This window comes from Uranotaenia lowii, chromosome 3, assembly GCF_029784155.1.
Source record: "Uranotaenia lowii strain MFRU-FL chromosome 3, ASM2978415v1, whole genome shotgun sequence".
NCBI classification, from domain to species: Eukaryota; Metazoa; Arthropoda; class Insecta; order Diptera; family Culicidae; genus Uranotaenia; species Uranotaenia lowii.
The window spans coordinates 51,932,493-51,954,499 of NC_073693.1; the positions used below are offsets into that span (position 1 = coordinate 51,932,493).

Below are 22,007 nucleotides of genomic sequence, written 5' to 3' on the forward strand. Positions count from 1 at the left end.
AGACATGAGACTTGAGACTTGAAACCTGAGACCTGAGACCTGAGACATTAGACCTGAAATATGAAACCTGAAATCTCAGACACGAGACATGAGACATTAGACCTGAGACATTAGACCTGAGACATGAGACATCAGACCTGAGACTTGAGACCTGAGATATTAGACCAGAGACATGATACATGAGACATGAGGCATGAGATATGAGACACGAGACCTGAGATCTGGGACCTGAGACATGAGACCTGAGATATTAGACCTGTGACCTGAGACCTGAGACATGAGACATGAGTAATGAGACATGAGACCTAAGACATGAGACATGAGACCTGAGTCCTGAGTCCTGAGACCTGAGACCTGAGTCATAAGACATTAGACGTTAGACCTGAGAACTGAGACATGAGACATTAGACATGAGACATTAGACATGAAACATTAGACCTGATACCTAAGACCTGAGACCTGAGACATGAGACCTGAGACATGAGACATTAGACCTGAGACATGAGACATTAGACCTGAGACCTGAGACATGAGACATGAGTCCTGAGACCTGAGACATGAGACCTGAGACATGTCTCAGGTCTCAGGTCTCAGGTCTCAGATCTCATGTCTCAAGTCTCATGTCTCATGTCTCAGGTCTCAGGTCTCATGTCTCATGTCTCATGTCTCAGGTCTCATGTCTCATTACTCATGTCTCATGTCTCAGGTCCCAGATCTCAGGTCTCAGGTGTCATGTATTAAGTCTCAAGTCTCAGGTCTCAGATCTCATGTCTCAATTGTCAGGTCTCAAGTCTCATGTACCAATTCGCAAGTCTCAGATCTCAGGTCTCATGTGTCAGGTCCTAGGTGTCAAGTCTCAGGTCTAAAACGTCAAGTACATGTCTTATTGTTTAAAGTTTCAGAGCTGCATAAAGTTAAAGGTCTTTTTTACACGGTTTTCCGCAATTAGCACGGTTTTCGGGATTTTTAGCACGGTTTTTTTACGCGGTACGTATATTAGTGTAAAAAAAGACCTTGGTGTAGTTGATTTACAGCTGTTTTTGGGTCTCCTACTTAAATTGGCCTAGCTATTTCTAGGACAATGAGCTTCAGTATTAGACGCTATCTCAAAAACCACTTGACAGACCAAATTTTACACATTGTAAACATAACGTTACTGGGTACCTTCACTGAAAGTTTTATTAATGTCCATTCCTGCATTCAAAAGTTATTCACAAAACAAAGTGCTGAATTTTTTTCGCATACGCTCTTAAGTACACTGGTGAAGAGCTCGGATTAGCAAGACGCAGTAGATATATTTGCTTCGAGTTCGATGCTCGATGTCCTTCGAATTTTTTTAAAATTTTCTTATTTCTGGGATGAATTTTCCAATTTCGATGCAAATCCCTTTAAATAAATTTCTTGTTTAGCTTGAATGTTTGTAGGTACGTAGTGTTGCCATTAGTCGGGAAAGCAATGATTGGTGCAGTACACTTTTCAGCACATTTTAGGCATACAGTTTAGCTCCGATTGGCATTGAAATTTTCAAACCTCTTTTTTGGGTGTATCTTTTCATTCAGCTTGTCTAAGGTGAACTTTACCTTCAAATTAGTTAAGCTTAAGGTAAAAATTACATTTTTGTAACATATCAAGACTAATTTTCATTTTGATTTTTTTTCATTTTCTTATTTTGTTTATTTTTTTTAAATCAATGCCTTACGCCAGTTACGCGGTTACAGCGTCGAGCATGATACATTCGAATGCGTACTTACGAGTAGTTGCGTTGGGTTAAGGCTGGGTGGGGTTTGGGGGTACTTTTGGTAGCCCCAGTCAGCCAGCTAGCCAGTCAGCCACCCAGCCAACGTATAGTATGGTGTATACAATGAGCAGCAGTGAGAATAAGGAGGCACAGCAGCAAGTACAAAGTAGTTGGGGATGGGGCGTTCGAAGGGAGGCTCACTTGTTTGCTGGTGGAGCCGTTTTCGGTACTACTCAGCTCAGACGAACTGCCGCGCGCCGGCCATCCAGCATCAGTATCAGCAGCATCGTTGGTTGTTCGTCGTCGTCGTCGTCGTCGTCGATACGGTGATGTGTTGTTAGCTATGAAAATGTTGTTGGGAGCGCGGGAGGGTCGACTGGAGGGAGGGAGGGGCACTCCGTGGGAAACGGGGCAAGAAGATGTGCTCTTGATGCGTACTCGTGGTTTACGCATTGCAATTTTCGGGAGAAGCGATGCTTCTATAGAGCAGCATGGTTCAGAAGCAGCATAGATAGATGTAGGTATACCTACACACGACACGACACACGCCACGGTGCAGTATGGGAAAAGTTCTGGGGGTTCTATTGGCTCGGTTAGGCTGCTAGGGAAGGTAGAAGGTATGTGTATACGTATTTCGATTTTCGGATGCTGTATTATATGTAGATAGTTGGGGCCGCCGCTATTCCTCCTCTTTCTATGCATGAGAATGTACAACACAGTTTGATATAGGTTCTCTTTATATTTGCATAGTGAGATTGATTTTCGCGGGGGATGCTTTCTTTCCTGCTTATCGTTGTTGCTCCGCTGAGGTTTGTGCGTTGAATAATTTCATCGGGCACCGTGATAATTATTCATTCATTTTCGTTTGTACCAGAAGGCAAGATGTCGGCGGTGCATTTCGGCAGCAATGCGTTTTTGTGCAGCTTTTAAGGATTAATTTATCATAATGTGTAATTGGTCAGCAGCATGGTGAGTGAGGTTTTTTCCGTGTGCTTTCTTGAAGACTTTTGGTGATATACATACTATAGTGGTTTTATGCGAGCTCGAAATAGAAAAATACCAATTTATTGTGTCGAGTTGTGAGCATTATCGCGGAACTGACCTCTGCAATTTCGGAAGTTGTCTAATTGGAACCACAAAGTGTATTCATCAAAATATTTAAGAAAAATTGATTTTTAGTCTTTAGTTACATGTTACTAAAAATGTAATTATGACAGTTCTAAGCGGAAAAGTTCGATATCAATCGGTGTCATACTTTCTTCCAATGGAAGTATACTCATTCGGACAAATATAAAAAGAAAATCTTCGTTTCAACCACGCACGATTCGTTTCGAAAATGTTCGTTTGATTAATTTGTTTATTATATTTTACTTTTTAATGTTGTGTGAAAATTCAATTCATTAATGTATGGTCGGTCGGCTTGATTTCGATGCAACCATCCAAGTGAACTCAGGTACAAGTGTTGAAGGTTGAAACGGTACGAGAATGTTACACTGCGAAGTCGCCCTTCCGCAACGAATGAGGTGTTGATTATGTTTAATGAGATTTGCGGTGTTAGCTTCAAGTTAAGATTGAACACTCTGTGCGTGTTTGGCAAAACTCGGATGCGCGGTTTTTCACCTGTTTATTTTTTTTTTAATTTAAAGCTAATGCCAGAACAAAGGCTATCAAAGTGAAATTGTTTGTGATTAAGCAAATTACAATGAAGAAATTATTTTGAAGACTTTATCGTGGAACATAATACCTGGGCTAATGTTAAAATGTTGACCGTTGATGATACTCATTTGATCCATCAGTCTACCATAATGTCAGCTATATGTTTCTGTTTAGCTTGGAAGACTATTAAGATATATTTATCGAACGAGCAAGCTACGGTGGTTTTTAAAGTGATGAGATGTAAAATCATATTGAAAAGGCATTAGTTAATTGGATATGCTCATAGTTCCGTATTTTGCAATTGCTATTCTGCGCTCAAAAGTGATTTTTTTTGCAAACTTTCGTTTTGCTCAAATTTATAAAAAAAAAACAATTCATAAAAACTATCATACTTTCAACCCGAAGAATGATTCAAACCATTAAAAAAGGGTGCATCGCCTAATTTGTTTGAACTTTCTCTTCAGAACGTCAACCCGAAGTTTTCTGATGTAAACGGATGAGGATATGGTTCGAAATATCTTGACGAGACAAGAAAAAGTTACTGAAATGTTAATGAAATAAATCTACCGTGGGAGAAAAAAGTTATGGATTGTACAGGATTGCTAGGGAACCGGGAATACCTGAAAGAACTTTAAAATTTTCAGGTTTGAAAATTTTTCACGGATTTTTTAAAATATTTATAAATTTATTTCTAAATGTAAGAATAGTTTCCAAAAGTCGGGATTTTTTATGTTTTTGTTTCGATTATAGCCGTTTTACCATCTTTATGGCATTCGCGACTTTATCAAAATTAAGCCTAGTCCACACTAGGAGACCGTTTCTGCGTATCCCATTTTCTTCGGAAGACACTGAAACCGTCTCAGGTTTCCAACAACAACAACAGACAACAAAGTTCGTCTCATAACAAAAATCGCAGTTCATGTTGCCTAGTGTGGACTAGGCTTTACAGTTGGCGGATCGCTTTAAAAAAAAATTATCCGGTACAACTGTGTTCGATGTTTACTCTTGAGCTCGAACTCGCGGACATCGGCTCCGGATACAACAGACTTGCCAACTGAGCTATATCACAAGCCCGCAAAAGTCGGGATGTATTTTTGCAGGGGCCTAACGTCATTTTTGTTTTGTTTTCTTTTCAAAAGGAAAAGATCCGCTCGCGGGAAAATCACTTCGTGTTTCTTCAACTTGGCTCTAACTTTTTCAGGGCCGGCTATTCCAGACTTCAGACGGGGCTTTTTTTGGGCGGTTTTTGAAATTACATCTCCAATATCGTAGCGCAAAGCCACAGCCCGTGGCGTAGAGGATAGCCTTCGTTTTTTCTAAGCCAGCGGGTATGAGATCGAATCCCGGTCACGGCATACAAAGTACAGTTTCTGTGGGTTGGTGGTTTTAGCATTTGTAAGATGCTAGCCATCATATCCTCGAAAGATGTACGCTTAGAGTTAAAAAAAAAGAAATCTCTTGGAGGAAACAGTTTCATTGAGATATCCTGTATGTGTTTGTGTTCGTTTTTAAAGGCAGATTTGGAAGAAAACAGTAAAGAGATAGGAAGGAGCTTCTTAGCTTACCCAGACCCATACAGTTTTTATGATAACTCGAGAATAAATCATAAAAATTAAACCAAGTACATATAAGCATGAGCGGGGTATATAATGCCAAAAGATTCTTTTCATATTTGTAGAATTTTTTTGTGTACTTTTACATTCCAAAGATTTCCAATTTGAAAAAAATATATGGAAAATGTCCAACCACAACAATATAAAAGCGTATTTTTGTTTTCCGGAATAAGCTTTTATGCACCTCCTACCCCTTTGGTTTAAGTTTAAGGAACTCCTTGGAATTAATCATCATTTTATTGCACTTCAAATCTAAAGTCACAACTTCCATTTGAAGGAGCTAAATCTGAATGATTTTGAAATTAGACACCGGGTCAATGTACTTTGCTATACCTACTAAAGTAAATAAATAAATATTCCCTGACTTCTGTAAGCGCTCCATGCAAGAAATGCATAGTTCATTTTAGCTTCCATTGGTTTTCGGAGCTAATTCGAACTCAATCTTTTTGGCTGAAAAACCTTAATCAAGTCTACGAGAAAAAATTGACGGGAAATTTTTGTGCCGTTATCAGAACAATGATTCATTGTGATTACTATTACTCGAGACATGTGGTGATATGAATAAGAACCTAGCAATCGCTTTTGCTAAGCAAATCGAGCAGTCGAGCAGTCGCTTGAAGCAAATGCTTTGATTGGTATGAATAAAGTTTTTATTTGACAGTTGTTTTCTTGGACACCAGCTTTTACTTTTAGAACAAGATAGTTGGCATGAATAAAACACAAATATGAAGCAATTACTTGGCAGATAGCCTAGTATTTGCTTTATTTCTTAAGCATGCTCTGTAGTAGACTTTTGAAATAAAAATTTGAGTCCATAAACAAGGAATTATATTAAAAATGATTCTTCATTTATTGTTATAGTATATTTTGTTGTTGGATGTAAAATTAAAACAATCAGTTTGTTTTTTAAGAGAAAAAACTATTTTTCATTACATGAAATATAATTTTAATTTGTTATCACATAAATATTCTCTGCTGGAGAAATAGAACCTGATAAACTTTTTTTATCATTTTAATTATTGAAGTCTATATTTTATACATTTTGCAGCTGATTATAAGTTTATGTAAATTTCGATTATGTAGACATTCATGGAAGATCCCCATGGGCGATGGGCGCGCTCGCAGTCCCGGTATACGATTTCTCGTGTGTTAAACAGAGAGAGAAATAGCCTTCACTCCGATTAGCTGTCATTCTTATGGAAATCTGTGTAAGAGTAAAGAGCAGGCTTTATTCTTTTTAGCAGGCCCAATCCCAATAGCCTTGTTTATGTTTTTGCTACAACTGATCATCAGGGCTTAGCTATGGAAAAAAATGTTGGATTGCTGCGATGATTTTTAATAGTTGAAAGATTTAGAGTAGTTTTTATGCTAGTTTCTGTACATTTTTTTTTCTTCGGTTTCGTGCCTGTGTGCTAATAGTTAAAGCGTAATCATGAATCGCATGATTTTCTTTCCCCTTCCCTTAACTGCTGATTTTGAAGATTTGGATTATCGCGAGAGTAAAGTGTACCATCCAAGACGTACTGGCCACGATAAGAACTTCAAAAGCTTGTACCGGTTCTCACGTAGAAACGTTAATTTTTTGGCAAATACTTTTTTGAACGAATACAATGAAAAGCGAGGTGGTGCGCTGGATAATATACATAAAATGAAATGTTTACTTCGTTATTTAGGAGATCCCGGATTCCAGGTAATTGAATAATATAATTAATTAATTAATAATGATTTCATAATTTTTAAGGTTGGCGTTGGTGAGGATTTAGGCATTCACCAATCTACTGTTTGCAAAACTATTTGGAGTGTTGCTAAGAAAGTAGCATCTAAGGCTTCCGATTGGATTAAATTTCCTCAGAATTATGAAGATTTCGAACAAGAAAAGAAAATTTGGCATCAAAAGTACAAATTTCCATCCGCAATAGGAGCTATTGACTGCACGCACGTTGCCATAAAAAGACCACACATTTTTCACGAAGAATATGTGAACAGAAAAGGTGTTACAACTTTTAACGTACAAGCAACGTGCAACGGAGCTGAATTGTTCACCAGCGTTGATTGCCGGTGGGTTGGCTCAGTTCACGATGCGAGGATTTGGCGCAATTCGGGAATTCGAAACCTTGTTGCAGAAAATCTTTCAGGTGCAATTCTCCTAGGGGACGAAGCTTATCCTTTAACACCATGGCTAATGACACCCTTCAAAAAAGCAGAAACAGTTAGACAAAAAGCATATAATAAGTTGCACTCGCAGGAACGTGTGATTATTGAAAGACTTTTCGGGCAGGTTAAACAAAGGTTTCCAATCCTTCAATCAAAAATACGTTTGTCCACGGATAAGATACCTACTGTGATAATAGCATGCTTCGTCTTACACAACGTAGCAAAATTTCTGAACGATGATGACTTCGCTGAGGATCTTGATAATATTCCTGATATTTTAACTAACACGGGACAAGACACTGAAAATTTAAATATTATAGAGCGGGGTAAACGTCGACGAGACGTTATATCATCCTATTTAAGCTAACCCTTACATAGATTATACACTAACCTCTACCAATTAATTCATCAATGTAATCTTATATTTTAAAATGAAAGCGTTTTCTTTGTAAAACCATCACGTATAAACGGTCGGTCTGAACGAAGGCATTCGAGGGTTTCAATCAACTTTAAATGGGATACAAGCCATACAATTTTGTTGCGATGTTCTTAAAAATCGATTCGCGAGCACGAAGAAGATAAGGACGTGTATATGAAATAAAACATTGATTTCGATATATTTATTCAAAGGTAAAACGAAGTTTACCGGGTCAGCTAGTGTTATATACCTATATAAAAATGAATGTTTGTTGTCTGTTTCCTATAGACTCGGAAGTTACGACACCGATCAATGCGAAATTTTGTTTGTAAGAGTGACGACGACGACAGTTGGGTTGAGATTTTTATCCCACGATTTAGAGTGGCCCATGTTACTCCACCGGGTCAGCTGGTGCGCCATAAAAAAGTTCTGCCAGAACATTTTAAATGCCAACTATATCGAGCGAGAGTATAGGAAATTTGTTAATTGTTCCGTTTTTTCGATGAATATACAAATTCAAGTAATTGGAGGTTGTATGAATTTATTTCGGAAAGAAAAATTTATCTATTTTATAAATCGTTTTTTTTTTTCAATAACAAAAGTTTTAAATCTTTAATTTCTTGCTTTGTTTTGAGCAACTCCATCTCCTTTTGATGCTTCTCCGTTTGCTGTGCTATAGCCAATTCGTGGGACTGCCTGATAAGTAGGTCTTGGGTTCCTATTAGATTAAGCTGCTCTTGAAGCACAATCTGTTGCAGCTCCGCTATTTCAGATTTTTGTGTTGTTCTCTGTAATTAAAAATATATAAATAATAAATCTGATTATATTTTGATATTTTCTGTTTCACCTTTGGTCTTTTTGGAGGCGGACTAATGCTTGGTCCTGCACCCAAATTTTCGTGGAATTCATCTTCTTCGATGTCCAAGTGTGTGGTGGCTCCAACTGCAAGACCAACTAGTCGAAAAAGAAGAATACAGTTAATATGAAAAATAGAATAAACAAACATATTTTACATGATCTTTCAGCTATTGACGGGTTCTCCTCTCCTCCCATAAGCTCAAACATCGTTTTTTCGGCTCCGGTTAGCACAATTGGCAGGTTTCCAGTTTGTTTCAAATCTGTTTTTTGTTTAACTTTGCCTTTCATGTTTGCTATTTTTTTGGAAACCTGTTTATCAGTCATCTCTTGACCATAGCGGACAAGCAACTCCAGTCTGAACCGTTCCATGTCACGGATCTTCCTCGCCTTCATAGCAGGTGATTGGGATTTTTCCAGCAATGAAGGTGCCAACTCTTTTAAAAGATCGACAAAACGCTGATCAAATTCGGTTTGCTTTTTCATTTCGCGCTTTCGGGACGGTCCTGCTGATGCTGCAATTTCCTCTCCGGATGCTGAAAATAATGAAACATGTTTCATTCACTGCATGCATTCATTTTACATAAAAAACGGTCAACGAAAAAACAAACAAATTTACCATACAAAATAACCGAAAAACCTACCTGAATCGTGGACACTTCCTTCTGACACGGCGATAAGAGGCGATTCGACGGCGTCATCTACGATTTCTCTAGTAAAATCCATTTCGTACGGAAACCTTTGAGTTAAACCTTAACGAACGCGGTAGAGGTAATTTCCAAACAAAATTAAATTTCAAAATACCGCCAAAGGCTACTAAGCAAAAGCTATGTTCTAAAGTTTTAGTACATCTTCGCTAGCAAATTTTTATTCATATCAAACTAGGCAAATGCTTTCGACTTTTGCTTTGCTCGATTTTGAGCTCAGCAAAAGCTACCGTAGCAATTGCTAAAACTTATTCATATCACCTATGGGCTCCGCCTCGAATAAGTTGAGAGCATATGCATATTAGAGGAGATAAGGGCATAATGGCCACCTTAAGGAAAACGCTTATTTAATCATAGAGAACAGCTATGATATGTGAATTACATCATTGTTTCGTGTTCAGACACTCAAGTAGTCTATTGCTTAATTGGATGAAACTTGAAAAAGTAGATAAAAACGTTTCAAAATGCATTTCAAAATTTTGTGCCGAAAGCAGAAAACCAGTCACTGATGTAGAGGCATAATGAGAACCCCCCTGGGGCAGTATAAGCACTTATAAGCGCCATTAATCGAGGCACGATAAGCGTTTTCTGCCGGGAAATCTAGCAGCGAATTCGACTCGATGAAGTCAACTGAATAATAGGGCTACAGCTTGACTTGTTTCATCTGACGATTTGGCCTATTGGTAAGGTGTCGGAGAGGTAATCAGTAGACTCGAGTTCGATTCCTGGCCAAGGTGTTTTTTTTTTCATTTATCATTCATGATCGATGCATTTTGCACTAAACGGTGAGGCATAGATTCATCAAACAAAGCAATAACAAAATAAGCAATAATAAAATAATCTAGATTATACGGCAGAAAACGCTCATCTCGCCCTGATTGATAGTGCTCTGTTCGCCCCAGGTCAATAAATTTAAGTAAAAACGCGTTTTAAAATTGATTAAAGTGAAAAATCAAAAATTTTATCATGGTGAAAATTTAGAAAAATGTGTTAATCATGTTGCATTGCGTACATTTCAGATCAAGATGATTTGAAGTCATAAAAGCTTATTTGGTGATGCTCAAAAATTCTAATATTTTCATCACTTGAGAACCTAGCTGGTTATCATTTAATATTTCTGTAAATATGAAAAGGATATTTCTTTTTTTGGTGAAAAATTTATACCATATAGATACAAAACAAATCCTCATGAAAATTTATTTAAGAAAATACGTACTTTTGTAGAAAAAAGGAGTGCTTATTATGCCCTTATCTCCCCTACAGACTTTATAAATTCATTCTAGCACTTTTATCGTAATACTTCACTATTGAGCAGTCCCACCAGAGTTTCTCAGCTTAGTTCTAAATGTCTTAAAACATAAAAACATTAAATCAAATTTTGTATTTCCCTCATCCCAGGTTAATCATCGAAAGCTTTAGCAATGGAACAGATGGAGGTAGATGATTCGGTTGTGGATTTGAGTATTGGTTCCGGACGTGATTCACTGACCATAACAGCCACCACAGCTCGAGATCTGAGGGCACTAACGCAAAACTCTGGATTAACTATAACTCCTGCGCCACCACCACCTCCACCGGCAGTTGCTTCCCCGTCGGCTTCGGGCAGCACATCACCCATTCCCGGCCGGCGAGTTCTCCGGCCCCGTACGGAACCGAAATCGTACGCCGAGGTACCAGACATAGTTCTTCTGCCGGCCAAGGTGAACGGACGTTCGTACAACGGTGCTGCAGCCGCAGCGTTGTCGGAATCGGAAGATGACGAAATGCCGCCAGTGTTCCCCATTAAAGAACTCACGGCGGCCGAAATTTGGGAAAGGGAACGAGGGCTACGCAAACTACGCGAAGAACTACACAACGAAGAAACCAAACTAGTGCTGTTGAAAAAACTGAAACAATCACAACAGGTGATGATGAAAGAGAATCTCATCGTTACGCCTAGCAATTCAAACAACATGAACATGAACAGTAACAATCCGCTGGCGTCGATTCCGGCGGCGTTGACCAAGGGTTCGCTAAGCGTTACCCCAACGAATGCGGTTCCACTGCCTGCACATTCGAAATCTTCCAAAGCCATTACGGCTACACCAGTAAAGTAAGTTTATTTTTAATTTGATAAAAGAGATCAAATTAATTAATTTAATTATTTCTATTGCAGTCGAGGATCTCCAATCAACATAACGCCGGTGACGAAACCCCCTCAACGACAACCTTCGCTTCCGGGAGGTGCCACACTCACTCCTAGTGGACCCGGTCAGCGACTACCGCTTGGATTGACGCGGACCGGTTCGAATTTGACCATAACGCCATCGGTAACGATAACGCCCACCAGTGCACCATCCAGTAGTATGAAGCAGCGTAATGTGAGTTTAAAACTGTAAAGTTTCTCCAAATTTTACTAACCCCACTTGCAGAATACCCCTTCTGAACATGGTGAAGCTAATCCAATCTTATGTCTTTGATTTCTTTTTATCTTTCAATCTGACCCTTTTTTCCCTCAATCGCACTGATCACTCTAAATACTGTCGCTTTTAAAACGTAGTATTCAAACAATATCTCCTCACTCGGTGGCAATAATCTTATGGATACTACCGCTTTGAAGTTACAGTCCGGACAGATAAGCAATTCGGTATCCATCACCCCAGCACCTCCGCAGATTCCTGCACAGATTAGTTGCACCACAGTGGAACCGGTATCACTAAAGGTATTTAAATTTGTAAACCCTTCAATTGTGATTGGCAATATACTCCAATAATTCTGTTTGTCATGTAGCGTGATCGTGACTCGATGCGAGATGATGCTCAAACTCAAGCTCAAAGGCAGGCAGCAGCAAAACTGGCTCTCAGGAAGCAGCTGGAAAAGACGTTACTCCAGGTATGTTTTACAATTTTATTTTTAATCTTCTTTTATGAGCTTTTTTATATTTTTACAGATCCCACCGCCAAAGCCCCCACCTCCAGAATTGCACTTCGTGCCGAATCCAAGCAATACCGAATTTGTGTATTTGCTAGGTCTGGAACACGTGATCGATTATCTGACGGAGAAGAAACCAGTCCCACCGCAACAGCCGTATCGTTGCGCCCAGTGCAAGATCGATTTTACCCCCGTTTGGAAATGGGAAAAACAGGGTAAACGAGGAAATCCCACTTTTCAGAACACACCAGGTTTTATGTTATTTTATTTTAACGACAAATCACACATACACATTTGCGCACAGTGTATGTTCATGATCGAAAACATCTAATATTTTCCCTTGCTTTCCTCCCAAATTGCAGCTGGCAAAGATCCCAAGGTCCTTTGTGAACAGTGTGTCACGAGTAATGTCAAGAAAGCCCTCAAAGCAGAACACACGAATCGTCTGAAGACGGCGTTCGTGAAAGCACTACAGCAAGAACAGGAAATTGAAGCTCGTTTGGCCACACAAAACAGTCCGTCGCCGGTTGACATCCGTCCTACGCCAACGTCAACGCCCAATGCTCGTGAGCGAGAACTTCAGCTATTGGAGCAGCAACAGCAGCAGCAACAGGAACAGCTTAAACAACAAGCGGAAGAGCGTCAGCGGCAACAGGAACGTCAAGCTCAACAAGAAAGGGAAGCTGCTTTACGAGTAAGCTGAATCAACCTTTAAAAACTGTTCGAATATTTCTAATGATTTCCTCAAATTCCAGCAACGCCAAAAGGAACAGCAAGAACAGCTACGCCAACAGCAGTTGCAGCAGTTACAGCAACAGCAATTGCAGCAGCAGCTGCAACAGCAACAACTCCAGCAACTACAGCAGCAACAGGAGCAACAACAACGTCACCATCAGCTTCAGCAGCAACACGCTCATCTGCAGTCGCAGCCGTCGAAATCGAAAACTCCGACTCCCAACTCTAATAGACCCACTCCGACGCCTCCGAATCAACAGACGCCCCCACCTTCGTCCAGCTCCCGTTCAGGCAGACACAGTAGTACGGCCAATGCGGCGGCGGAAGCTGCAGCAGCCCAGCTCACGGCGCTGGCCGGTTTGGGCGGTCTCGGCGGGCTTGGGGCTCTCGGTAATCTGGGTAGCCTGGGCAACCTCAATCCCACGGCAGCGGCTGCAGCTATGCAAGCCTTCCAGCAGCAGCTTTTCAGAGGTAAGTTGATAGTTTTGTTTTCTACTCAACAGACTAGACATCACGAAAACAAGTTTGTGCAGAACTCCAGGCGCAAATTTATTTTGAATTTGCACATCTCATCTAGTTCCTATAATTGTATGATTGATTTCATGTATTCAATAATTAATACGATTTATTGAATTCGTCCATTCAACTATAACGTTAGTAGATTCAACCATAGCGGTATGAGGGGCTACTATAAAGATAGTAGAATCAACCATATTTCTCTGGTTATTTCATACATTTCATTACAGATACGAAGATTTATAGCTGAACGCTAAAATTATAATTGAATCTACATTTATAGCTCAATTTGTTCACTAACTGAAATAATTGGAACAACCAGTTGCTTTTTTTTACTCCGTATCACAACCAGAGACGGATTGAAAACTAACGGAATCCGGAACAATAGGTCTAAATATTCATTGAACACATGTATCTGTACATCGAAAGAAATGCTGTTTTATTTTTCTTGTTTCGGTTGGTAAAAATTTCGATATTTCGATGTTTTCTCAAATAAATTTTTAAAAAATCAAACTGGTATTTAGGTAACTTTATCGTGTTTTGTTCACAGGTCTTCAACAAGGTCTAGCCTCCGGTAATCTCAACAATCTACAGGCGCACATGATGCAATTCTCCCCTTTGCTCTACTCGTATCAATTGGCCATGGCACAGGCTGCAGGTATGTTGATATTATTAATCAAATTTCAAATGAGTGCAAATCATTTAACTGTTGTATATTCTCCCAGCTTCACTCTCGGCGGCCGGAGCCGGTAAGACGGGTGGCAGTGGATCCGGCGGGGGTGGCGGTGGAAGTAGCAGCAGCAGCTCGAGCCGAGCTAATGCAGCGGCGGCAGCGGCCGCAGCCTCCCTGGCCGAAATGCAGCAAGCGATGGAACTGCAGCGCCAGTATCTGGAAATGATGCCCCAAAGTGGACCGGGTCCGAGCGGTAATCGGCAGCAAAACTGGAAATCGTAAGATTGGCACTTTATCTTTGATTTCCGTTGTTTCTCATGAGACTACTACACACAAGAACTTTGGTGCTGACTTAAGTGGATGGATTCAGTTGTACTATTGAGAAAGGTACTGCGTTTTTATGACTATTCGTAACTTTCAAAACCGAACCGCGAGATGGCGGGCAACGTTTATTAATTTGAATTAAGACATCGGAACGAATCTATCGAACGAATTTTTACTACATATAGTTTTTGTTCCCAACCTCCCATTATGAAAGCCGATATGAGGGAACATAGCTGCAGTTAGAAACGATAACTAAAACACTAGTTTATGAAATGAGTGAGAATCAATAATAGCAGGTAATTTTGTTTCCACACCCTTTTTACGTTGAATTTGTGTAGTTTTTACGCCTTCGAAGTGTACCTTAATTAGTTTACTATGATACCACACTCAGTTTTAAGTTTTTCCACAGAATAGAGTAAATGGTGGTCTTTCTGAAGAGACCATAACGAAAGAAAAAATTTGATAAATTTATGAAATTTAATTCATGTCCTCATGATATTTTTGGATTCATTATGTTAAAATTAGACAATACTTAACTATTAATGCAAGCAATAATGTTTTGTTTTTTGTTACTTCAACTTTTTTTCCTTAATTTTCCTTTGATGGATTACAAACTAGACAATTGACAAACATTGCGTCAGAGCTCGTTTTATTCTAAAGTTGTACTTTGAAGAAAATTGTTTATTTCTGCACTTAACTTCTTCGGGAAATCGAGGTTAAAAACGATTTTAATTTCTTCTAAATCTTTTTCTGAACGGATGGTTTTAAAGCTACCGTCAAACAGAACACTGTGACTGAAAAAGAAATTCTCAACACGAGAAAAAATTATAATGACTCCACAAGTTATGGACATTTTAAAGATTCCAAAGGAGCTCTAATTTGTTCAATTGTAACCACTCATCCATCGAATAATGTTGTAAAGCATAAACCAAATACATGATTCGAATAAAAGAATAACCTGACCTTGAAGTTCTTTGTCAAATTTCATATTTTGTCGAGAAGATTGTCTAATTAATATGTCTAACTTAACATTGGAAATAATTTATGAAACATTTGAACTGCATTAGCTAATTGTTAATACACCTTTCAGTGAACTGATCTAAAATCACTGACTTTAGTTTTGAAATATTGAAACGCTGAAAAGCAAATGATCGATTTGAAATTTGAATCAAATAGAACCTCCTTTGTATGGAACCTATCCTGAAAACATCTTAAATTTTCATTTCGTTTACCATGATGCTCACAGAAAACTCGATAACAACTCAAAAGCATAGCTAATCAAAACTATCAATAAAAAATTAAAGTTAAATACGTACACAGCAAAACAAAACAACAACAAAAATGTTGAAAGCCAAACTTCGTAACTTTTCTAAAAGGTGAGTCGTCCTCATAATAAAGAAATAGCAATGCATTAAAAGTATGAGTAGGTCCATTTCGGTAGATCCAACTTTTTATTATTTTAGTTCCGTTTCATTAAAGAGAAACTTTAGAGAGAGCGAGAAAAAATTTAAAGTATTTTAGGGCTGTAATATTAACAAACAACAAAAATCTCGATTTGTAAGATTTGATAACTGAACAAAAAAAAAAACATTTTTGGCGTGATATGAAACAAAATTCTAACCCGGAAATAAGCGTGAAATTTTCAAATGTGGAAAATTTGTATTTGTGAGACGGAATTTTCGAAGCGCTCTTCTTTCGTGTAAGGAAACGTGTTGTGACGACCGTTTGTTGTTTTGCTCTGAACAACGGTTTGTTCGGCGAAACTCAAGACAACAGAAAACAAAAGAAAAAAAAAGTGTGAATAGTTAGTTTAGGTCTAATTTTAACTATATGCTACTAGGTTGCTCAAATGGTTCTCAAGAAAAATAAAATAGGAACGGACTTTTGGATCGAATGATACACTACTGATGACGACTAACGAAAGGCGAAAAAAAAGTTATGTTAAGAAGTAGTATCCGGCGAAGTGTAAACTAGCTTCGTTTAATAAGTCTTAACAACACCCAGCAAAACAATTATTGGGATTAAGTAATTGTTTATTTTTTACGATACAACCTAAACATTAGTAACGACGATATTCGCTGATAACAAAAAACTGTCCTTTTGAAACAAACAGAAAAATGGATTGAAAAATGTACCACGAGTTGTTTCCTTTCTTCGAAATCCTGTCTGTACTTATCTGTTTAGAACATACCGAATTTAAAACTTCTCGTTCTGTTCATAAAAACTTTATTTATTAACGAATCTAACGTTCTTAAAATGCGTACCGATTTATAACGCCATTGAAAACAAAAAAAAACAAATAGTAATACCACACGCTAGTTGCACTGAATAAAACAAGCTTTCGTCATAAACATTCATCTCTGGTGGTTCTTATCGCACTGATGATAATACAGTGAACTGAAACCTTTAGAAATAATTCAGTCTGTGCACGGCTCTCTGCTTTCGTTTTTTTTTCTATTCACGTTTTCCTGAGGTTATTCTTTTCATACAAGCAAAATGTTCAAATTTGGAATATTTTTACTTGCCATTCTAATGGTAAATTTGCATACCGCAACTTGTCGTGTCATCGAGAAAAAGGTAAACATTTAATCAGCATTTCATCGCGAAAGGAAGTAAATCACTCATTCCATGAATGCTTCTCAAGGACTACGACAACGACGACCTGTTGTCCTTAGTGCGAGCCAAGCGCCAGTTTTCGCTGAATCTGGGAGCCACCCATCAGGACAACGAGGGGACCGATTTCACAGCGGAAGCCATTGCACGGTTCTGGCGCAGTCAAAGCGGCAACACCGAGGTGCAGGGATCGGCCAGCTACAGTCAACACTTTGGCGGCTTCCAGGGCGACGGTAAACCCAAGATCAGTGGAATGCTCACACTGACGCATAACTACTGAAGTGAACTGAGTGGGTGTGTGTTGGTTTGCCATTGGATGCAATCTAATGCTGCGGAGCTTTGTATTGATATTTTTAAAATTGTTTTTTAAATATTCAATTTACAAATCAACTTTTTTTCCTCCATTTTTTTCCCACAGGTAATGACTACCGGTTGAAATTGAAAGTAGTTTTTCTTTAGTAGCTTTCCCAACTTTTCTAAAGAGTAAAATCTATTTCATCAATATATTACTGTTGCGCGCGATTTAATAGTACCAAAAGAAACAAAATTATTGAATATGTTTGACACAACAATAAAGTTAAATGTTTAGTTTTTGCTAATTTTTGGTTATTTTTCGATGCTCACTTTAGCTCATGAATCTGAGCCGGTGGCCAGGCCCACTGAGTGGCGGGGGCCTGTTTCACTAGCGGCTCCCACGGTTTCCAGCCGAGCATTTTGCGCGCCAAGATCAGTTCGTTCTCGGCCTGCAGGATCAACTCCTCCACCTGGCCACAGTTGATCTTGGACTCGATGTCGCGCACCGATGGGTTCTGAAATCATGAAAAATGGAAGAAAATTAGCAATGTAACGTTTCGTACTATTTTTAATGTTAAAATCTTTAAAACGAGCTATTTCTTTTGAACATCTGTACGCCCCTATTGGCGTTGAGGGTTTATAAATAGGAGGTGTTTACTAATTTTCTTTCTGCCCTAGAACAAAACTGCCTTTAAACCCTTCTAAGGGGCTGTTAACTCTACAACTGTGAGTGGAAAAAGTTTGAAAACCACTGCCTAATAGTGATCAACAACATTAATTTTTTTTACCGCAGCAACAATCTTCGCACGCTCGGAGACGATCTGTTCGGTGTAACGCCGGTAAGCCGCTTCCTGAGGCATTTTTGCCACCGCTCGGAGGATTTTGTTGTACAGAGCCGTCAGGGTGTGGTGCGGATTTTTGGCAACCGCAAGTCCGGTTAATCCGGTCGCCTGGTCGATCGAAAACAAATCAGAACATTATGACATAATCACTCCACATTGTATGGTTAGTTTAAATATAAACGGGATTTATCTTTATGTTGATCTCCATTAGAACTCACCTTTTTGATAACCGACATGTTTGTTTTTTCAAAAGCTGATAAGACCCTTTAAAATAAGAATGAAATAGCGTTAGGTATTAATATTTTCTATTAAAAACCAATTTTTTTACCAGCGCCAGCACCTCCGACGAAGAACGACAAAATTTCAGTTTGTTTTGCTCCGACTTTGCGAAAAGGGGGTATGATGTTAACAGTTTTTGCAGTGATGCCAGAAGAAATATTACCTTAATTTTTCACGGCATAAATTTTAATGAAAACTTATTTCGAATAAAAAGATTTCACAGCATAAAGCTGAACAAAGCTAGATGACAAAGATGACAAAGTGCACGCGAAACGATGCAAACCAGCGAATGCAATTCAATGCGGCATACCACATTTGTTGAAAATGTATGTGAATCGCTTTGTTCTGCTCGAGTGAGCATTGGTCGCGTTCGCCAATTCGCTCTTTGTCATCGGTTTCACTGATCGATGTAGGACCATCAAAAATTGTGCTCTAATTGACGTTCTTCAACCACAAGAAACTGTATCGTGATGGGTTTTTGGAGGTAAGCATGCTTGGACGCCGAACTCATTGGAACTCAACCACCTCATGGACCACCGTGGTCCATTCTATAGATTACAAAAAATCACAATTTATTATTGATTTTTATAAAAACCAGCAAATCTTTGAAAATTCAGTTTTTTTCACGAGTGTCGCAACAAACGCTTCGATTCTCACCGAGGTATTCGAAAAAACTTATTCTCGAATGGACGATTTAAAGTGTTGAAATTTAATTTTAAAATGTACTTAAACTTTATTGTCACCCTGTAGGTACGTGAAATAAACATAACAAAACTCACTGCTTTTTTTACTTTAAAAAAATGACGTTTGTGATGCATGCGTTCCATTTTCATATCGTTCCTCAAAAGAGATTTTCAGTGACTGTTCTCGACTCTGCAGCAATCGGTTGTGTATAGTTTTCCAATTTTGTAAAACTTTTCCTCGGTCCTCAGCCAACAGAATCGATTGTTAAAGTTAACTTCCGCCCAAAGGCAACGCATCAATCCTCGGTCACTCGAATACCTCAAGCAACAGGTCCCGATTTACTTCATAGCCGGAAGCGAAAAATTTGAAACCGTTCCATCATGGCAAAAATGGCGTTCCAGCACCAGGCGGGTACCGCAATGGAGTGCTTAAGCGTAAGTATCGTCATCATGCATCAGCTATATGAAGGTGTACATTGAAGGAATGAAAACAAAAAAGCCTTCCTTGTTGATCTTCAGCGAAGCGATAATTTATTCGCTTGTGCGTTTCGTTGGCTCTCCCTCAAAACAGTTTTTTTAACTTGCTGATAGGCTCGATTGTCGGAGGTTTAGAAAGGCTATGACTCATATACATTTTAAAACGAGACTTGTCGGCAATCCTTCGTGGTTAAAAGAAAAAGCTTAATTCTGGGGTGAAGACATTTATTTGCGATAAAATTGCAAAACGATTATAAAACAAACGAGAACAACATTGATACCAAAACAATAAATTTTTCCCTATTTTTTAGATTCCAATAACCCTGCACAAAGAAAAGGATATAGATGAAGAAGGACGAGAAGTGCTAAAATGTGGGTTTAAAATTGGTGGGGGCATCGATCAAGATTTCAAGAAAAGTCCTCAAGGGTACACCGACTACGTGAGTTGTTGCCTTTGGTTTTTCTACATGTATTTCCATTAAACTATCTTTTCCCATCTTCAGGGTATCTACGTAACGGAAGTTCACGAAGGAAGTCCGGCGGCCAAATCCGGTCTAAGGATGCACGACAAAATCCTCCAGTGCAACGGGTATGATTTCACCATGGTAACCCACAAGAAAGCCGTCAGCTATATCCGCAAAAACCCGGTCCTCAATTTGCTAGTTGCGCGAAAAGGTGTTACCTCAACGTAAAGTTTTTCACAGCCGTATTCACGTCACGCATCACATTGTGGAGTTCATGTTAAATACTACATCGAGTAAGATCAAAAATCAACAGCTAGAATATAAGCACGCATTTACAGTTAGATACATATATGTGGTAAGCTGCTTTGTAGAAGGCAAAGTTTTAATTAGCATCCTAATTAAGTATGTAATCCCATCATGCTGCCAAAATTCCATCCAATTCCTTAAACATAGGACAGAAAAAACGAAAACCTACGGAAACACCATTCGCGATCATTTGGACTTAGTTTTGCTGTTCAGCATAAATGTGATCATTATTTCATTCCTCGTTAAATCTAGAAAAAAACAAAAACCGTAACCAGGTGATTCGAAGCGCTAGACATTTAAGTAGATTTTAGTGAGTACTTTTTCTTTTCAAAAATTGAGGATACTCTCAACTAACATGATGTCGTTCAAAACAGTCCAGAATTCTATCGTTCAGCTCTGATTTTTTTTCATATTTGAAACAGCAGCGTACTGGTGCTGTCGATTGCGCTTTCCTCAGTAAACTCAAAATGCAATGTACTGTTTTTTTTCGTTCTTCGCCGCGTATATTCTTTTTGCTGTTCGCCGAAATCCTATAGAAACATTTTGCATACTGGTAGTTTTATATACAGGTATACATATTTTAGTAGTAGATTGTAAATTTTGAATAATTTTTATACAGTGTTATCCTAGAGTGGAACTATTAAAGCATGCCAAAGTTACCGGATGAGGTTTCAATGCAATGGAAAATATGAGAACACTTCCGGTGAGAGTTTAAAGTTTAGATAAGTTGAACCCAACATTCGATATCACAAATAGTTACGAAAATTCGGGGTAGTAGATTTACCTTCTTAATGGATGAGGTCTTCACAGGAGGGGATGACAGTCGACCCAATTCCGAAACCCAAGATCGCTAAGCTAAGTTTTTTTGATATTGGTCAATCGGGAACATATGAAGAAAAGATTAGACACAAGGCACGCATTCAACAGTTCTTTTTCTATTAACGTTTTTAGCAGATAGTCATTTGTACATTAACCGATTATAAATTTCAGATTGGGCACCTAGAAAACAAAAGTAATCTTAGAGTTGAGACGAAAGTTGCAAAGGCTTCTGTCATCTGATTATTCGAGCTGGTCTGGCGGAAAAAAAATATCAGTTTCGGAAAAGAACGACTATCGAAATAAGGGCCAATAATAACTTGGAAGCTAAACAAATAATGAAGTTTAACATATATGAGCTTCTCATCACAGCCAAAGTTTGATATGGGACTATCAAAGCGGAAAGAATAGGAAAATCTTACAAATTCTTCTATAACCATAGCGATGCATATGGTGCGAGTTTCCTTGTGAAGGATAAACTGAAAGTTTTTTGAAAAGTTCTCATACACCGTCTTAGCCGATTTAGGCTTTGCAGACTGAATAAATTACGCGGAGAACTCAGAATTAAGACTTATTATCACCCAGTATCGTGATGGAAATCGAACCCATGCCATCAGTGGACCAGGGATTACCGTCTTACCACGCAAACCACTCGACCACCGAGAGCAGTTTAAACCAGTTTATGATTTTTTGCCCTAAAAGTGGGTATTCGCAGGGTGTTTCTGGAATGCTATGTAAAGTGAGATGTTGACCATAACTAACCAGCAGGCGTACATGCTTGCAGGAGATATATAGTGCGATAGCGATAGGATTTAGGATGTAGAAGACCTAGCGAAGGTGACTGAGGAAATGATCTAGAAGTAATGAGTAATCCAAATATAGCTCATTACAAAACCTATATATGCTTAATGGTTATCAACAAACACTTTAAAAG

The 22,007-nt window shown here is 38.7% G+C and overlaps 6 protein-coding genes across 11 annotated transcripts in view; 4 read left to right on the forward strand and 2 right to left on the reverse strand.

The window, feature by feature from the left end:
- Positions 1-16,433, forward strand: part of LOC129754592 (transcriptional repressor p66-alpha) — a 35,154-nt gene extending 18,721 nt beyond the window's left edge. Inside the window, exons 1-11 of one of the 6 annotated variants that reach the window (XM_055750734.1) lie at positions 2,506-2,547; positions 2,613-2,707; positions 10,540-11,233; positions 11,297-11,501; positions 11,681-11,842; positions 11,911-12,012; positions 12,071-12,302; positions 12,414-12,745; positions 12,807-13,257; positions 13,853-13,960; positions 14,028-16,433. In XM_055750734.1, the coding sequence (XP_055606709.1) occupies positions 10,563-11,233; positions 11,297-11,501; positions 11,681-11,842; positions 11,911-12,012; positions 12,071-12,302; positions 12,414-12,745; positions 12,807-13,257; positions 13,853-13,960; positions 14,028-14,257 (2,493 nt within the window). In that variant the 5' untranslated portion in view covers positions 2,506-2,547; positions 2,613-2,707; positions 10,540-10,562 and the 3' untranslated portion in view covers positions 14,258-16,433. Of the gene's footprint in view, positions 1-2,505; positions 2,548-2,612; positions 2,708-10,539; positions 11,234-11,296; positions 11,502-11,680; positions 11,843-11,910; positions 12,013-12,070; positions 12,303-12,413; positions 12,746-12,806; positions 13,258-13,852; positions 13,961-14,027 lie in introns of those variants that run through there. The other 5 variants (XM_055750736.1, XM_055750737.1, XM_055750733.1 and 2 more) reach the window with 5 other exon arrangements.
- Positions 6,255-7,989, forward strand: LOC129754593 (putative nuclease HARBI1). The gene is made up of 2 exons (XM_055750739.1): positions 6,255-6,697; positions 6,749-7,989. The coding sequence occupies exons 1-2, from the start codon at positions 6,440-6,442 to the stop codon at positions 7,526-7,528; spliced, it is 1,038 nt and encodes a 345-aa protein (XP_055606714.1). The 5' UTR covers positions 6,255-6,439; the 3' UTR covers positions 7,529-7,989.
- LOC129752178 (uncharacterized) lies at positions 8,140-9,260 on the reverse strand. Its single transcript, XM_055747969.1, has 4 exons — positions 8,593-9,260; positions 8,427-8,533; positions 8,204-8,367; positions 8,140-8,143 (listed from the first exon to the last, which is right to left on the reverse strand). Exons 1-4 carry the CDS (start codon positions 8,993-8,995, stop codon positions 8,140-8,142), a joined length of 678 nt encoding a protein of 225 aa, XP_055603944.1. The 5' UTR covers positions 8,996-9,260.
- Positions 16,434-16,658: 225 nt separating the features above from the next.
- Positions 16,659-17,472, forward strand: LOC129754595 (uncharacterized). Its single transcript, XM_055750742.1, has 3 exons — positions 16,659-16,876; positions 16,944-17,145; positions 17,331-17,472. The coding sequence occupies exons 1-3, from the start codon at positions 16,796-16,798 to the stop codon at positions 17,369-17,371; spliced, it is 324 nt and encodes a 107-aa protein (XP_055606717.1). The 5' UTR covers positions 16,659-16,795; the 3' UTR covers positions 17,372-17,472.
- LOC129754594 (NADH dehydrogenase [ubiquinone] 1 alpha subcomplex subunit 5) lies at positions 17,419-18,448 on the reverse strand. The gene is made up of 4 exons (XM_055750740.1): positions 18,377-18,448; positions 18,267-18,312; positions 17,995-18,156; positions 17,419-17,721 (listed from the first exon to the last, which is right to left on the reverse strand). Exons 2-4 carry the CDS (start codon positions 18,282-18,284, stop codon positions 17,533-17,535), a joined length of 369 nt encoding a protein of 122 aa, XP_055606715.1. The 5' UTR covers positions 18,285-18,312; positions 18,377-18,448; the 3' UTR covers positions 17,419-17,532.
- Positions 18,449-19,182: 734 nt separating this feature from the next.
- Positions 19,183-20,903, forward strand: LOC129755855 (tax1-binding protein 3 homolog). The gene is made up of 3 exons (XM_055752545.1): positions 19,183-19,445; positions 19,799-19,927; positions 19,991-20,903. Exons 1-3 carry the CDS (start codon positions 19,392-19,394, stop codon positions 20,177-20,179), a joined length of 372 nt encoding a protein of 123 aa, XP_055608520.1. The 5' UTR covers positions 19,183-19,391; the 3' UTR covers positions 20,180-20,903.
- Positions 20,904-22,007: the final 1,104 nt, after the last annotated feature.

Bases quoted from the DNA above. Each gene is read 5' to 3' on its own strand.
- LOC129754593 (XM_055750739.1), top strand. From the start codon at position 6,440: ATGAATCGCATGATTTTCTTTCCCCTTCCCTTAACTGCTGATTTTGAA. The intron at 6,698-6,748 runs GTAATTGAATAA...ATAATTTTTAAG, and splicing joins TAGGAGATCCCGGATTCCAG to GTTGGCGTTGGTGAGGATTT.
- LOC129755855 (XM_055752545.1), top strand. From the start codon at position 19,392: ATGGCAAAAATGGCGTTCCAGCACCAGGCGGGTACCGCAATGGAGTGC. The intron at 19,446-19,798 runs GTAAGTATCGTC...CCTATTTTTTAG, and splicing joins CCGCAATGGAGTGCTTAAGC to ATTCCAATAACCCTGCACAA. The intron at 19,928-19,990 runs GTGAGTTGTTGC...TCCCATCTTCAG, and splicing joins CTCAAGGGTACACCGACTAC to GGTATCTACGTAACGGAAGT.
- LOC129754594 (XM_055750740.1), bottom strand. The intron at 17,722-17,994 runs GTAAAAAAAATT...TCATGATTTCAG, and splicing joins GTGCGAAGATTGTTGCTGCG to AACCCATCGGTGCGCGACAT.
- LOC129754595 (XM_055750742.1), top strand. From the start codon at position 16,796: ATGTTCAAATTTGGAATATTTTTACTTGCCATTCTAATGGTAAATTTG. The intron at 16,877-16,943 runs GTAAACATTTAA...ATGCTTCTCAAG, and splicing joins GTCGTGTCATCGAGAAAAAG to GACTACGACAACGACGACCT. The intron at 17,146-17,330 runs GTAAACCCAAGA...TTTTTCCCACAG, and splicing joins TGGCGGCTTCCAGGGCGACG to GTAATGACTACCGGTTGAAA.
- LOC129752178 (XM_055747969.1), bottom strand. From the start codon at position 8,995: ATGAAACATGTTTCATTATTTTCAGCATCCGGAGAGGAAATTGCAGCA. The intron at 8,534-8,592 runs GTAAAATATGTT...TTTTTCGACTAG, and splicing joins GTCAATAGCTGAAAGATCAT to TTGGTCTTGCAGTTGGAGCC. The intron at 8,368-8,426 runs GTGAAACAGAAA...TTTTAATTACAG, and splicing joins CGCCTCCAAAAAGACCAAAG to AGAACAACACAAAAATCTGA.